This window comes from Pseudonaja textilis, chromosome 1, assembly GCF_049901715.1.
Source record: "Pseudonaja textilis isolate UNSWEBS1 chromosome 1, rPseTex1.2, whole genome shotgun sequence".
NCBI lineage: Eukaryota > Metazoa > Chordata > Lepidosauria > Squamata > Elapidae > Pseudonaja > Pseudonaja textilis.
The window spans coordinates 27,387,701-27,402,676 of record NC_141990.1 but is presented as its reverse complement, the minus strand read 5'-3'; the positions used below and the strand labels follow the sequence as shown (position 1 = coordinate 27,402,676).

Genomic DNA, 14,976 nt, shown 5'->3' with positions numbered 1-14,976 from the left:
ACCGGGCCATGGTACAAAAAAGGTTGGGGGCCACTGCAATAGATAGAGATGGTTTTAGGTTGCGTGGTGCTTTTGCAACATTGTCTTCTGTAAAATCGATATGTATTAGATCATTGTAGTTTTCTGTGGTTCAGCTAGGAAATATTGGGCATGATCCATTGCTGTTTACAAATACTGAGCCAAAGAATGTGTTAAAGATGTTAGCTTTAATGGTGTTATTGTTGCAGTCTTTACCATTCGGTCCTTTCAGGGGTGGGATGGACCTTGAGTCTTTTAGTTTGTTGTTTACAAAATTGTAAAAAGTGTGGGTAGAATTGGTGCATAGAAGATTTTTCCTCTTGTTTAATGTGATAATTGGTGTATTCAGTCTTTATATGGTGGCATATATTTTGTATCGGCTTTTGAAGTTGGCAATGTGACCAGATTTGTTTTTCCTCCAGAGTGATCTCTTTTTGGATTGAATTTTCCTTATTGTTATGGGTAATCTGTGTTTTTTTTAAAAAAACAACAACTTAAACTTAAACTATTTGTAGCAACAGTGGAACATCAACGCTGCATTTCTTAATGCCGCCATAGACATATAAATTCATGGTCTCCCACGTTCTGAAAAATAAAATAAGATTTCCCTCTCAACTCAATTTAGGTAAAAGCCTGAATTGTGGGTTTCTGTTTCAAAAGTTTCAAAAACACTGTTAAAATGTTGGCCTAGTTGTGTTGCAATCAATTTTTATTTCGGACTTCCCACTTAAAAAGAGGATGGGTAGTTCGCCCACGAGAATACAATACATGTGTGTACTTATGTTTACATCTAGTGGATTACACTCCATGATGTGTTATTTGTTCACATGTAGAGATTTTCTTGTTCGTCTCGAAACACCTGTTTCCCCAAATCATCCACATTCAAACGCTCACCTCCTTCTCCCGGTTCTAGTCCTCGAGCTCCAGTTTCCAATAATAGAGGAGGCTTAAAAGACCGTGCAGAGAAGACCACATTTCCCAATAGGCAACGAGAAGAGAGAGGAAAAAAAATGCTCGCGTGTGACGCAGAGACCTCTGGGTGTTGTAGTCCTCGTGGGAGGGTTTCCCCCCCTCAGCCGTGCTCCTCCTCCTTCTCCTCCTCCTCCCTCGCTCTCGTCCCCGAAGACGGAAGCCTGCGGAAAAGTGAAGAGGAGCGGAGTTGACAACATGGGGGGCTCCAAAGTGAAGGTGGCGGTGCGGATCCGACCCATGAATAAGAGAGGTGAGTTGATGAGCGCGGACCGGGCGCCTTCCACTTAAATGTGAATGGAAGAAGAGAGGAGACTTCCCCAAGCAGCGCCCAAAGAAAAGGATCCCCCCCCCCATTCCACGCAAATAACATTTGGGAAGGAATCAAACGTCGAGGGGCAGGAACCGAGAACGATCTTTCCTTAAGGGCTTGGTGGCTGGGCAGGACTTTCATTCGCCTCCCCTCCCATGTTGGAAAGGGGTGTCCCTCCTGCAGACGATTAAAAGTGGAGAGAACGAAGGAAGCTTCGGAATGCTTGCGGGAAAGACCCCCTTCCAGGACCACAGGGAGAAAGAAGGACGAATATCACTTCCCTCCTCCCCCCCCCCCAAGCTGTGTGGGTGAAAAGCATCTAAAAAGCAAAAAAGACGGGGGGGGGGGCAGAAAAACCACTGCCCCATTGCTGAAGTGTATATTTAAGGAGTTAACAATGCCCCCCCCTCCAATATAGGGGTAGAGGGAAGGGGTGGCTTTCCCCAGAATTGAAGGGCTGCAGATGTGGCAGGGAAAAGCCTCAGCCCACGTTCTGATTTGAGAAAGTCTGGGGAATCCTCTGTCAGAAAGTCCAGAGAGAAGGGCCACTTCCCCTCCACTGTATGGAAAAATATTTCCACCGCTGTATGGAAAAAAATATTTTGCCCTGGGGCAGGAGGCAGAGACCAAAAACGGGAGAAGAGTCAGAAGGAGCAGCAGCTGGAAACACAGTATGTGTGGCCTGCCTCCTTGCTGAGGTGAGGGAATCCCTTGCCAAGGTGAAAGTGTGGCCAGGAAGCCTAAACACAGAAGACAGGAAGGCGCACTACCAGCCTGTGTTAGGAATTGGAGGGAAGTTCCCTGCTTGATAGGCACTGCCGCTCAAAGAGCAGCAGGGACTAGGTAGACCAGAATGAAACTGGCCAGTGTCCTATGTCCACCGGCCTCCCCTGGGATAGGAGCCAGAACAGAATCATCTGTGCTCATAAGATAGGAAGTCCTTCCTTCGCCTGGGACAGGAAAGCAATTGAAAATGTGGGACCCAAATTTTAAGAAGGAGTTAATAAGCAAACACTCTCTGTATATGTGTGTAGATTAAAGTAAAATCTCTTCCTTTAAGGTCAGAAAGAACCAAGTAAATCTTGAGCAATTTGGAGGCCAGATGAGAATGAGAGATAGACTGCCTTTATACGATATGGGTCACCTGGTTGTTAACTTTTCTGGGTTTGCACAAGAAAATGACACTACACATTAACCCGCTACCAGACCAAACAAAAATCTTAATGTTAAGAGTAACTAAGCCTCGCAAGTTATGAAAATGGGCTGCCAAGTTGTTAATTGACCTGGCTTAAGTTACTAGTTGTATCAATGTCATCTCATCCTTTTTCCCTTTCTTGTAAATTTGCCTTTTCCCTTTTGGGGTGATTTTCTTTTAGTATATCTTTTTCACAGTCTCTTGTTTTCACCTACTCACATTTATTTCTACATTGTAGCCAGATGTACAGCATTTGTGCCTCACAAGGGCACTGCTTTTAATTCAGGTTGGCAATATGAATCGTAATATTACCCTTAAGAAATTTGCATGCATGATGGTAGGGAAGCACTCAGTGAGGTGCTATAGCTGCATTTTTTGCTATATGTTTCTTCACAGGTGTCATCTACCTGGGTGAGGTAATACAAGCATGGGGATTAAGACAGGTTGTCTCCTGATATTTCAATTAAAGCATGTCCTATCATGGAAGAAAGACATGAATAGTTCTTCTTTGATAATGTTTGAAGGGAGGGAGGAAATTTTCTGGTGTTCTTACACTTGTTAAATTAGTTAGATAAGCAACTAAATGGTATTTTCATGATATGCCCCCCCCTTTTTTTTAAAAAAAGGCCATTTTATAGCACTTTTTGTATATAATACCCTCTTTTTCCCTACTCCACATATGACCTCCCCCTGATAGTATGATGGCTTTTCTCCTCCCCTCCTATAAGAATTAATATTTCAAAAAGCTAGTTGCTAAGCTTTGCATTTTACAGGATGCTCAAATGCCAAGTAGTCTAAACTTTCTTGTCTGTTAGGTTGGAGAGGCAGAGACTGCACTGAGAAACCTGTCCTGTGCTATGAATTTTCATCCCTGTCAAGCTGCTTAGGTCATCTTCTACATCAAGCAGAAATGATGTTATCATAAGACGATGAATATAGAAATTCTTAACTACTCCAAAGTTGTGATGAAAATTAATTTATCCAATCTATTCACTACTCTAGGCTAAAATGAGGTTGGATTAGGGTTCATTGTGAGAACCCAGCAGTTATACTGTGTGAACCACAGTACCATATTGTATATTTACAGCCAAACAAATAATATGGTTTGCTTCATTGGCATAACATGCTAAATGAATACAGCCATTATGTTTTATTCATCTGAGTTTAGAATTTACAGTGTTTCATGGATGCTTCTTTATAAGGTTTCACTAATTTATTTTCCCTAATAACAGGAATAATTCTGATGGGAACAATACTTTTTAAATGTCTTCCCAATATCATTTTTGTTACTGTGAGTTTGTAATTATCTGATTACAGCAAAATGCTAAGGTCTGAAATCTTTTTCAAGCCTAAAGAAATGCATATCTAGTTCTTATCAATAGATAATATTTATCAATACCCTGCCTTTTTTTCATTTGTGCTCGAGGGCATCTGTCCTTCTGAATAGTGTGCATTTTGCATGAGCTTACAGAATTATCAGTCAAGTAATTATTAGATGAAGCCCTAAACAAAACGGCTTTATCATTCGCTCTGGGCCCCACTCCCAAGGCCATAAGACCATTTAGAATTTCAGCTGCTGCTTTTCCCTGTATGTGGCTTCTGTTCAGAAAAGGTATTTTAAAAAAGGTTACTCTTATTAAATGCTTGATGTGTAGTTGAGATCCGTTAGACCAGAACCATATTATTCACAATTCATTTTGGTTTGGAGATGGAGAATATTGTTGTTCTGGTTTGATCTAAGAATGATATTCTCTCCATCCAACCAGATGCTCAACTCTCCTCTTTGTTCCCAAGCGTAAAATTGTTAGTGTTGAATTGGTGCCTGGCTAAAAATCTGCCATCTAACATCTTGGGAAGTGAAAAGAAGGGGGGGGCAGGGACAGGGAATTTTTAGTGGCAGGAAGGGGCTGACTTACTCCTCCTCTTCTCCATTACTCTGGACAATGTCTATTTCAGCTACACTTGCATAGTTCTTTATTAAATTTGTACTCTAAAATTTGTATCAGTGACTCTTTTACACTCTGATCTCCCAGACAGAAACTTCTTCAATCTTTCTAAGATGATTGTTGACATTTTTGCAGATATCATAAAGGCTATAGTATTGCAGAAAATCATGAACTGGTTGAGGCAAATTTCTCTATATTTAAACTTTTGAAAGTAAAAGGGTAAGTGGATATGCATTTATATCTAGCTATCTTTTCCCAAGGTAAACTGTTCAAACGCTTCATAACTATGCATGGTATCAAAACATGCATATTTTACATTTGAAACATATACAGTATGTGCGTGCATCGTATTGAACGGAACTTGAAAATTTGTTTGACAGCTGAATTTTAAGAGGAGAAATTGGCACTTGGGGGGAATGGCTGAGTTGAGATTCCAGTAACAATTGTGCTTCTGTGTTGGAGAGTGGCAAATATCAAAGCTCTCTCTCACTTTGGAGTAAAGATGTCTTAGGCATGCCATTGTCTGCCCTAACAATAGCCTTATCTAGAGAAAAATGGTTTAAATGATCTTTGTTTTCAATTACAAATGCTTCAGTTTCCTGGAGCCATATGTTGAAATCTCTCTATATTCATCTCACAAACATATAGGAAGAATAGTTTTAAAACTTTATTCCTTAAAACCAATGTTTTGCCATTTGAAAAATAGAACAATAGCTTAGTTGATCATAACTAAGTTGAATCCTTTCTCCTGCTTTATTTTGAAGGAAACATTTCCTCCCATGTTCAACTAATAATGATATGGAGTTACATGACTTATGATCATAAATGGGAAACCTCGGATATTGAGCAAAGCAGTCCTTAAGTGAGATGCCCACATGACTACTTCGCTCAATGACCATAAACATGGCACTCGCAATTGTGGTCCTTAAATGATCTTCTGGGTCATTAAAAGGATGGAGTGAAAGGGCTGCCTGCTAGGAGGACATCTCAGCTCCATGTGCAGCTGACATTTCCCACCCCCCTTGCTCTGTCAGGCAGCCCTTTGAGAGCTGAGACTTCTCCGCTGAGAACTGAGAGCTGAGATTCCCTCCCAGAGAACAGCCCTTTGAATGAAAGAACAGGGAGGCAGAGAAAGGAAAGGGGAAGGAAGTAGCGAGAGAGGGATTTTCGGCTCCACGTATGCTTGGAATTTGACTTCCAAGGTTCAAGCAGGCACAGAGTTTGTGGTCTTTCTTTCCCCATCTCTGCAGAGAGCTCTGTGCAGGTGAGGAGAAAAGGATTTGGGGCTTTGTGCATGCTTGGAAATCCAGGCAGACATGGAGCTTGGGGTCCTTCTCTCCTGCCTCTGTGTAGAACTCCGCAGAGCTCCGTGCCTGCTTGAATTTTGACTGCTGAGGTCCTGGAATAAATGGAGTTTGAGGTCCTTGTCTCCCTGCCTCTGCAGAGAGCTCCGTGGAGGTGTGTAGAGAGAAGGATTTTAAGCTCCATGCCTGGTTGCCTTTCAGTTATCGAGATTCATGCAGGCAAAGATCAGCAGGGTGTTCTTTTTTTTTGCCAACCCCCAGAGAAAAGAGGGGCCCTCTTGGCAGGTGGCAGCAGCTGCCAGTTTCCCCACTGACATCCTGAAGAGGCTGGCAAAGATGACTGCAAATGGCAATCATGCAATTGTGGGGCACTTGATAACCAGTTGTAAGTGTGGGCAGAAGAACCCATATCACAAAAACAGTGCCAAGAACCTATATCATAATCACATGGCTATGTTTGTGTGTGACATTTCGTAATGGTTGGAAGTCTTTTACAGTCCATAAAGCCTCTTTCCAAAGCCGTCATAATTTCAAACACGAATTAAGCAATTGGTCTGAGGACTACCTATAAATCTAAACCTGAAAAATAGCATATTCTCAATTTTGATTTAGAAAATCAAGGCAATTTAAAACCATAGTTTTTGATATTGGCTAATTTTCTGATTTTTAAACTAATACATTGCCATCTACTAAACTGACAAACATATTCAAACACCCCTTATAATGCATACTTTAAAAACAAAGTGACATTTCATTGAAGGCAGTGCATTTATGTCAGGCTACATTCATCGATATGTTTATATCAAAGATCATCAGCCAACGTCCTAATTATAAAACTTTTGTTGGAACTAGTTTCCCAAACAGGAATGTAAGTGTTGTTATCAACTAGATAGCCATGTCATATCACATGTGTGGGTAGGTTCTGCTCAGTTTGAGTTTGGCTAAAATTAATGTAACATTTATTTGAGCTGAAATAGCATTCTTTAAAAAAAAAAACTTCATAGTAATCTTTACAACAAAATGTATTAATGCCCGCTTGTTGGTAAGTCATCCAATGGAAGCTATAAAGCTTTGGTTGGGGGGAAAAAACAAGATGAATCCTGATTTGAAAATAACAACAAATCTGTTAAGATAAATTTAGTAGCTGAAGCAGTGGGGTTGTGCAGTGATTCAGAATACACACCAAATGTGGTTGATTGGTACCAGAGTGCCGGCCCCTGCGTGAGGCAATCTGAGCTGTGATTGGTTGCTATGGGTATGGAGGGGGGTTTCCCTTTTTCACATTTTTTTTCCTTCTGTATGTGCCCTGTGTGCTGTGATTTACCCGATGATGCTACTGTTTGTGTGGTTATCTAATTTGTTGTATATATAGTTGTAAAATATATTTATTTATATAAAACTACAAATTCATGTCAGTGTTTCTGATTCCATTTGGCCACTGGCTGCGCAATTCCCTCACAAAAATCACATTTCATTAAACTTTAAAGCCAAAATAAATCCTGATTGGACATGCTTTCTTGTATTCTAGATGAAATGGGGCTAGTTGGGAATTCGGTCACTTTTCAAAACTGTTCCCGTTTGGAGAATCCATTTAGAGGATCTTCCATAAATTGTTGAACTGCCCCCTGGAACAGATTGTCTGGATGAAGTTTAACATGGTCTGGAGGAAAATGGAATATTTTGCAGTTCTACAAAATAGTCCGTTCCTGGTTAATATATTTTGGACATCCCTACAACCATATTATCACTAACTATTTGATGTGCTGCTTAATGTGGAAGCTACCCCAACAACATTATGGAGGCAAGACAGAAAAAGGCTAAGCTATACAGAAGTTAGATAAGACAAGTAACAGAGCACGGACTAGAGATTCTGAACTGTTAATTTCCAGTTTCTATAATAAGGGACCATTGTTTTGATAGGGGCAAATGAATTTGGGGTTAATCTTTCATAGGACAGATCCTCTTCTGTCTATCTCAGTTCTCTCCCTTAATTATACAGTCCGTATTGGATTTCCCTTTGAACTTCTTTACACAAATATCAACACTCTTTCCTGCACAACTCATGTGTATATTGCTAACACTTGCAAACTTTTTGAACTTCTATTGAGCTCTATATCTTTGAAATAAGACATGGCAAATGTATGGATGTAACCAGAAAGTTTAATTACAGGAGACAAAACTTATTAGAGAGATTATCCTTTTGACAAAATAGCACATTCAAGTTTGCTAGCAAAATACTGTAAGAGAATCCTATGAATTCTGTTCTCAATTATCCTTTTCCAAATCAAGATTTTGCACATAGTGCTAATTAATTCTGAACGTGCTCATAAGTTGCATGCCAGAACTAATAAAATCTGGGGAAACTGTTACAGAAGTGAAGCCCGTGGCCACATTATAGTTTCAGGATGCTCAAAATAGAACAGTGATAAAAGCATGCAAAAGCCACATTCTTTTATGAAAGTCTCAATGTTCTCTTACGGTACTCTAGTGAATTAAATATGCTTGTTTTGAAAGGAAGCAATTAGATTGTTTTGTATGAAACACTTGAAATCGGCTCCCAATACACCTTATATTATCAGCCCAGTTTAAAAGTTTTTGTCCTTGTTTAACCCATGCGTTTATTAGTGACTTAAAGCATTAATGTAAAGATTACAGGAACACAAAATTTAAGAACATATTCATAACATAGCTAGCCCTCAAGTGACTGATGATTTTCATTTAAAGTACACTTTGAAACTTGTTAATTTATTTTTTTTAGAATAGAATAGATAGAATAGAATACTTTATTGGCCAAATGTGATTGGACACACAAGGAATTTGTCTTGGTGCAAATACTCTCAGTATACATAAAGAAAAGATACATTCATTAAGAATCAAGAATCATAATGTACAACACTTAATGATAGTCATAGGGTACAATCAACAATCAAGTCATACAAGGAAACAGTCAATATAAAGCGTAAGGATACAAACAACAAAGTTACAGTCCTACAATCACAAGTGAGAGGGGATGGGTGATAAGGAGTGATGAGAAGATTAACAGTAATAGTAGTGCACACCTTGTAAATAGTTGAACAGTGTTGAGGGAATTATTTGTTTAGCAGAGTGATGGCTTTCAGGAAAAAAATGTCCTTGTGTCTAGTTCTGGTGTGCAGTGCTATATAGCGTCATTTTGAGGGAAGGAATTGAAACAGTTTATGTCCGGGATGTGAGAGGTCTGTAAATATTTTTTTTTAGCTGAAGGATAGATTTGTGAGAAGAAAAGATGACTCATTTGGATTTTATTTTACACTGTTGCAAATACTTAGAGCTCAAAATAACGTTTCTAAGTATATTCTTCTTCTGCAAGTGTGTAGAAGCAAGGCTACTTTTTGGGTTTCTATCTTACCTAGCACTGGAAATCTGAAGACAAGTATTGTGTGTTTTCTAGCTGCTGTACTCATACATAATAAATGAACTATTGTAGTCTGAAATTTTAATGGATTGTAACAGGGACATCCTTTGTAAGGTGATTAGAAAAATGTTGATTGTAAATCCTGTTTTAAGCTTTTTGTCAATTCCCCTTTCCCCCAACTTTACTTTTAACTGTAAGTTCAGATAAAATCAATGTCACGAGCAGCAGAGAACTTCACATAGTATTCAGAAGTAGGTCCATTTATTTTTTAATAGGAGACCCTCAAGAAGGTATGCACTGTATTGTAGAGTTAATCACTGAATCTACATAAAACATTTTCTGAATCCCTATCCTTTCCTTCCTTCCTTCCTTCCTTCCTTCCTTCCTTCCTTCCTTCCTTCCTTCCTTCCTTCCTTCCTTCCTTCCTTCCTTCCTTCCTTCCCCATCTGCAGAAGAATAACACCTTTAACTGGCATTCTTGGCAACATGTTTAATAAAACAGTGGTTTCTCTGGGTTTCTTTCTAATTCATTGCTGTTGAGTCATTGCAAATTTTACTTTTCAGTCAGGGATGGTGTTAAACGAAAGATACATGAAGAATAGCAAGCGTTCACTGGGGAAATTGAGTAGAGATATAGTTATCTTTCATTCCGTGTTTCTCTAATTGGTAGCATTATTGAGATCTCCCTCTGGGTTTTTTTTTCCTTTTGGAATGCCAACTGGTATTTATTTGAACCTGTAGGATTTATTTCCAGAATCACTGGAGCTTTCTATCATAAGGATTTTGAAGTTCCTGTAATTGATAGCTGCAGAAGAGTGTTTTGTGTATATATCTATTATATTTGAGACAGCAATTAAGCTTAACTAGTGGTAGTTATATTCACCTTAAATGGATCCCAGCATGTTCCATAACATGAATGAGCTTTGTAATTTTATACAGTCTTTTCAGCAAGTGGTTCAGTGTAAAAGTTCCATAATATTAGAAAGTTTACAAACAACTACTCCAATTGCACAATGTTTTCTTGTTTTATGTAATGGAAATAACCCCTATTACTAGAATTATCTTTGGAAACATCATTCTTCATGCTCAGTTCCTTAAATATATAATAATATATGAGCACTAATATGATACGTCTAGTTGGGTTTATAGTTTTTGATTTTTTTTGTCCTACTTTTATTATTTTTATAACTAACACAAGGCAGCAGACATATCTAATTCTCCTTCCCTCTATTTTCCCCACAAAAACCACCCTGTGAGTTGAATTGGACTGAGAGTGACTGGACCAAAGTCACACAGCTGACTTTCATGCCTAAGGTGGAACTAAACTCACAATTTCCTAGTTTCTAGCAAAGTGCATATGTGGTTTATAAACCATACTTTATGGTTTAATGCTGTCAATTCAATTGTTGCTTCTTATCTAAACCATAATTAAGCAAACTGTCTTAGAACAATCTGTGAATCTGTTGATGAAATTGGAAGGGGTTATTTGGATCATCAAGTCCGGTTCCTATCAGTGCAGGTGCTTAAATCAACACATCCCTGGCAGATGGTAATCTAGCCTCTAATTCAGCATTTCTCAACTTTGGCAGTTTGAAGATGTGTGGCTTCAACTCCCAGAATTCCACAGCCAACCAACATAGAGCCTACTACTTCACCAGATAATTGATTCCTCTGTTAAATTGCTGTTATTGTTAAAGTATTTTGCTAAAACTCAGAGGAATCTTCATTCCTATAATTTAAAACCATCACATTCTACATTCCTGGATGATACCGATTAGTGTGCACTTTTTTATCTGAATTCCTTTCAGATACTCTAAGGGATTCAAGTATATTATCACTTATTTACCATCATAGTCAAATCTCATTCTCATAGATTTCAATTGCCAATCTTCTGATCTTCTTGTCATGTTTTTTAATATTTACCAGTTTGATGGAGTCCTTCATAAAATTTGACCCTCAGGCCTTGGCTAGATTGTAAATCATTTTGCATCATGTGTCTGTATGATTTGAAGTTGCTTGTATCTTAATAATTATGTTTTAATATTAATAGTATTTGCATAAAATATATAATTTTGGTTATCCTATTCAGTTCAGGGAACCTAAAATTATCTTATAAGAAACCTACCCACAGTTTTCCAGGGTGGATATTTTGAAAAGCTATTTTTATATTTGAAGTGCTTGCCACATGCCCTATTTTATGTTTATTGAAAAGAATTAATATGTTGCCTTAGGTTACCTTCTCCCCCTTCCATCTTATATTCAATCAGAAAATATATTCTTTGTTTAAGCTAATTCCTTCTCCCTTTGAGTAGCTCTGATTTGCAAATGCAAAAGAAGAAGAAGCAGGAATATATTTGATTTTAGTGTAAGCTAAAAATGTTCAGGTACTATTAATTTGGAATGTTTATCTGCTGCTTGTTTAAAATGATTCAAATACCAGATTATACTTCTTTTTTTCTAGAAGACAATGATTCCCCCACCTTTTCTTTCTTTTTGCCAATAAAACTAGTTTGTGGATGGATGTTTTAAAAGGTGGATTTTCAATTAACTGGGTTTACAGTTGTAGAAATATAAATGATACACACTTGAACCTGCAGTATAGATTTAATATTATTGACAATATCCTGCAATTCCAATAAGTATTGTTTTGTTCCCAACTTCTCTGTAGTGAAACAAAGATATATGTTTCTTGATATCTAGCAATTCAAAGCTTTCCTCAGCAGTAAATGTGAAAATTTGAAAGCTGCAGTCAACATAGGATACTGTAGATGTATACAGTGTCCTCACCTTCAGTGTCCTTTCTGCATGGAGGCTCAGCTTACACAAAGTTTGAGAAGTGTTGAGCAACAAAGGGGACTATCATCCTCATCAGGGGTGGGATATGGCAGGGTTAACTACTGGTTCAGGATTTACCAGCTTCCCTGCCCGCTATGGGCCTGTTAATCGTCATCAGCAGCTGCCTGCAGAGAACATGGCTGCACCATTTTTTTTAATTTGCACCATTTTTATTAGGTAAACTTGTACCAGTCATTCACAGTTGGTCTGTCTAATCCAGTATTATTTATTTGTTTTGGTCTGACTATGAGAATATTTGCTCTGTGTTTTCCTACATTGTTTGATAAAATGTTCATGTAAAACTGGTTCTTTACATTAAAGGAAGTATTTTTGTTCTGGATGTAACAATGACAAAATATATCGAAACTAGAGAGGAAATGTCCTTTTCCCACTTACCTAATCTAAACAGTTGTGTGACAGCTTTTGTCTTCCTTCCTCTCTATTTCTGAACTTTACAGTTCCTTCACAGTCCTTGAGAATGTCTCTGCAGATTCTATACAACCATCTTTTTGGAAATGGGAGGAGCAACAGAAAGAAGCCTGCAGTAGTTTCCCCAAAATTGGTCCCTTCTCTTCATCTGTTAGATAAAAGTTCCCATCATTTATTGGAGCCATATTAGTGGAATGCAGACAGTTGTAATCCAACAGATGTGGATGATGCCAGATTTGGGAAGGCTGCTGTAACTTTTTTTTTTTTTTAGAACTGAATATCCTGATAGCCAGTTATAGATAATCAGGGGACAAATTGGTTAGCAAAATAGAAATGATCAGGGTGTAATATTAAAAAACTATCATTCTAAAAATGGCATTTGACATGTTTTTTCTCTTTTTTCCCCCTTTTTTCTCATAATAGAAATAGATCTGCATACAAAATGTGTGGTAGATGTGGAGGCAAACAAAGTTATTCTTTATCCTGTGAACACTAACCTTTCAAAAGGAGATGCTAGGTAAGTTTATTTCCCTTTCCCTTTGTTTTTAAAGAAAAAGATAATATATTTTAAAGAATGAATCATTGTAATAAAGTGTGGATAAGAAAATTGAAGAGTCTCTTTTGAGGAGAAATCTGATTTCTCAGTAAATTGACTTTATTATTTAAGGTGTGGGTCATGGTGTTCACTCTTATTTGTATCAATAGCTGAAAATAGCAAAACATGGCCTTTCTGTGCATTTATATCTATTTCTAGCTATCTATTTAACAAACATAAATTTCCTGCTGCAGTGTTACTCATACATTATTACTCTTTTCAATGTGAGAAGGCTTGGCTCAAATGTCTATGAAGATTCTCAGTCACCCAGGCCATGGTTGTCCCAAAGATGCTTCTTTCAAAAGGCAACTAGACTTTGAAAAACAAAGTCCAGTTGCCTTTTGAAAAAAGCACCTTTGGGACAGCTTGGCTCAAATATTTCATTTGAATACAACTGTTTAAAATTAAGTCAGATTAGTTCCTCTGAATGGTGAATGACTGAATGCAACAGGTTGGAGAGGTATAGGTTTAATTGGAAGGCAACGGATAATGTGTTGTTTTTATGGATACTGACATAAAGTTATGCTATGAGTACTGGAGAATAATTAGAAGATTGTGAGATGAGTTACTTAGTTCTATTTCTTGATTTAGTGCGAAGCAATATAATGTCTGACCCAGGTAAAATGCACCTGTTTTGGTATGTTGCTCATTTCTTGACCATATTCTGTGTCCTCTTAATTGATTGATTCATTTATTCATTCATTTCCTTGTTAATGGGATCCTGAGTGATTTAACTGATAGCAAAAGTTTATAGCAAAACCTTATTATATTGAATCCCTAACTGATTTCTGTAGTGGTTTGATTGCAGTAATGCTTGGCAGGTTACAATGTTTGCTCTATGGGCCTAAAATGTAGGGAAGAAAAAAAGAATGGAAAAAAAGGCAGGTAAGAGGTAGCAGAGAAGATGTGCTAAGAATCATGAAGTGAAGTGATCTAAACTCTGGTTAAAGAATAGAGAAGACAGTGATTTATATTTTGCTTTAACACACATTAATGGGCTCTTCAAACTTGACATCTTTAAGACTTGTGGACTTCAACTCTCAGAAGTCCTCCTCCAGTCATGTTAGCTCAGGAATTCTGGGAGTTGAAGTCCACAAGTCTTAAACTTGCCAAGTTTGAAGACCCTTGTTCTAGATCAGTGGTTCCCAACCTTTTTTTCGCCCCGCACCCCTAAAGAAATTTCACTCGAACCTCGCACCCCCTGAAATAAATAAATAAAAATGCCAACATATAGCCAATATCCTATTATTTACCTGGACTTTTCTCTCACCCCCTGGAATATCATCTCACACCCCCAGGGGGTGCGAGCACCCCAGGTTGGGAACCCCTGTTCTAGATAGTAACAAAATTCTACTTGAGCTGTTTCGGGTTACACCAGAAGGTTGTAATCCAAAACATGTAGAAGGTTCAGCTTTGAAAAAGACCACTATCTGCTATATAGGACATAAAATTATTCTTGCTCATTTTAAATGTTCCTTTGTTCATGTTTAGTGAGAACATATAAAGCAGAGACCTCTAATCTTTTGGGGCCAGTTGGTACAGCCTCGCAAATGGCTGCCGTACTGAATATGGCCAGTAATAAAATATCCATTTACATTGGGAGAAATTGGGAAGTTGTTCCTTACCACATCAACTTATATTTTTTTCTGGGCAGATGGGCTTGCTTCCAAAGAAAGAAATGCTCCCTAAAGGGTTTGTGTGAGATGCTAAACCATATTAGGAAATGAATAAGATGCACTAGGTTGTACTTTATTTTACAGCATGTTATTCTCCCATTTAAGTTTCTAAAATATATATGCCTAGATGTACACCCATATACACTTCACACTATTCCCTTTGAGACTGATCCATTTATGACAAATGTGGAAAGAAAGAAATGATAAGCCAAAGAAATCGAAGTCATAGATAATGGGGAAGGAGGGGGAATGCTGCTGAATGTGTTTTACACCAACCCATTTATTATACTTCTCAATTTCTT

At 38.0% G+C, this 14,976-nt stretch overlaps 1 protein-coding gene across 3 annotated transcripts in view; it reads left to right on the top strand.

Annotated features, from left to right (window-relative positions):
• The first annotated feature begins 1,125 nt into the window (after positions 1 to 1,125).
• KIF13B (kinesin family member 13B) overlaps positions 1,126 to 14,976 on the top strand; it is a 142,528-nt gene continuing 128,677 nt past the window's right edge. For 2 of the 3 annotated variants that reach the window (XM_087929880.1, XM_087929888.1), the window contains exons 1-2: positions 1,128 to 1,240; positions 12,827 to 12,920. In XM_087929880.1, the coding sequence (XP_087786006.1) occupies positions 1,186 to 1,240; positions 12,827 to 12,920 (149 nt within the window). In that variant the 5' untranslated portion in view covers positions 1,128 to 1,185. Of the gene's footprint in view, positions 1,241 to 12,826; positions 12,921 to 14,976 lie in introns of all 3 variants that reach the window. The other variant, XM_026715918.2, reaches the window with a different exon arrangement.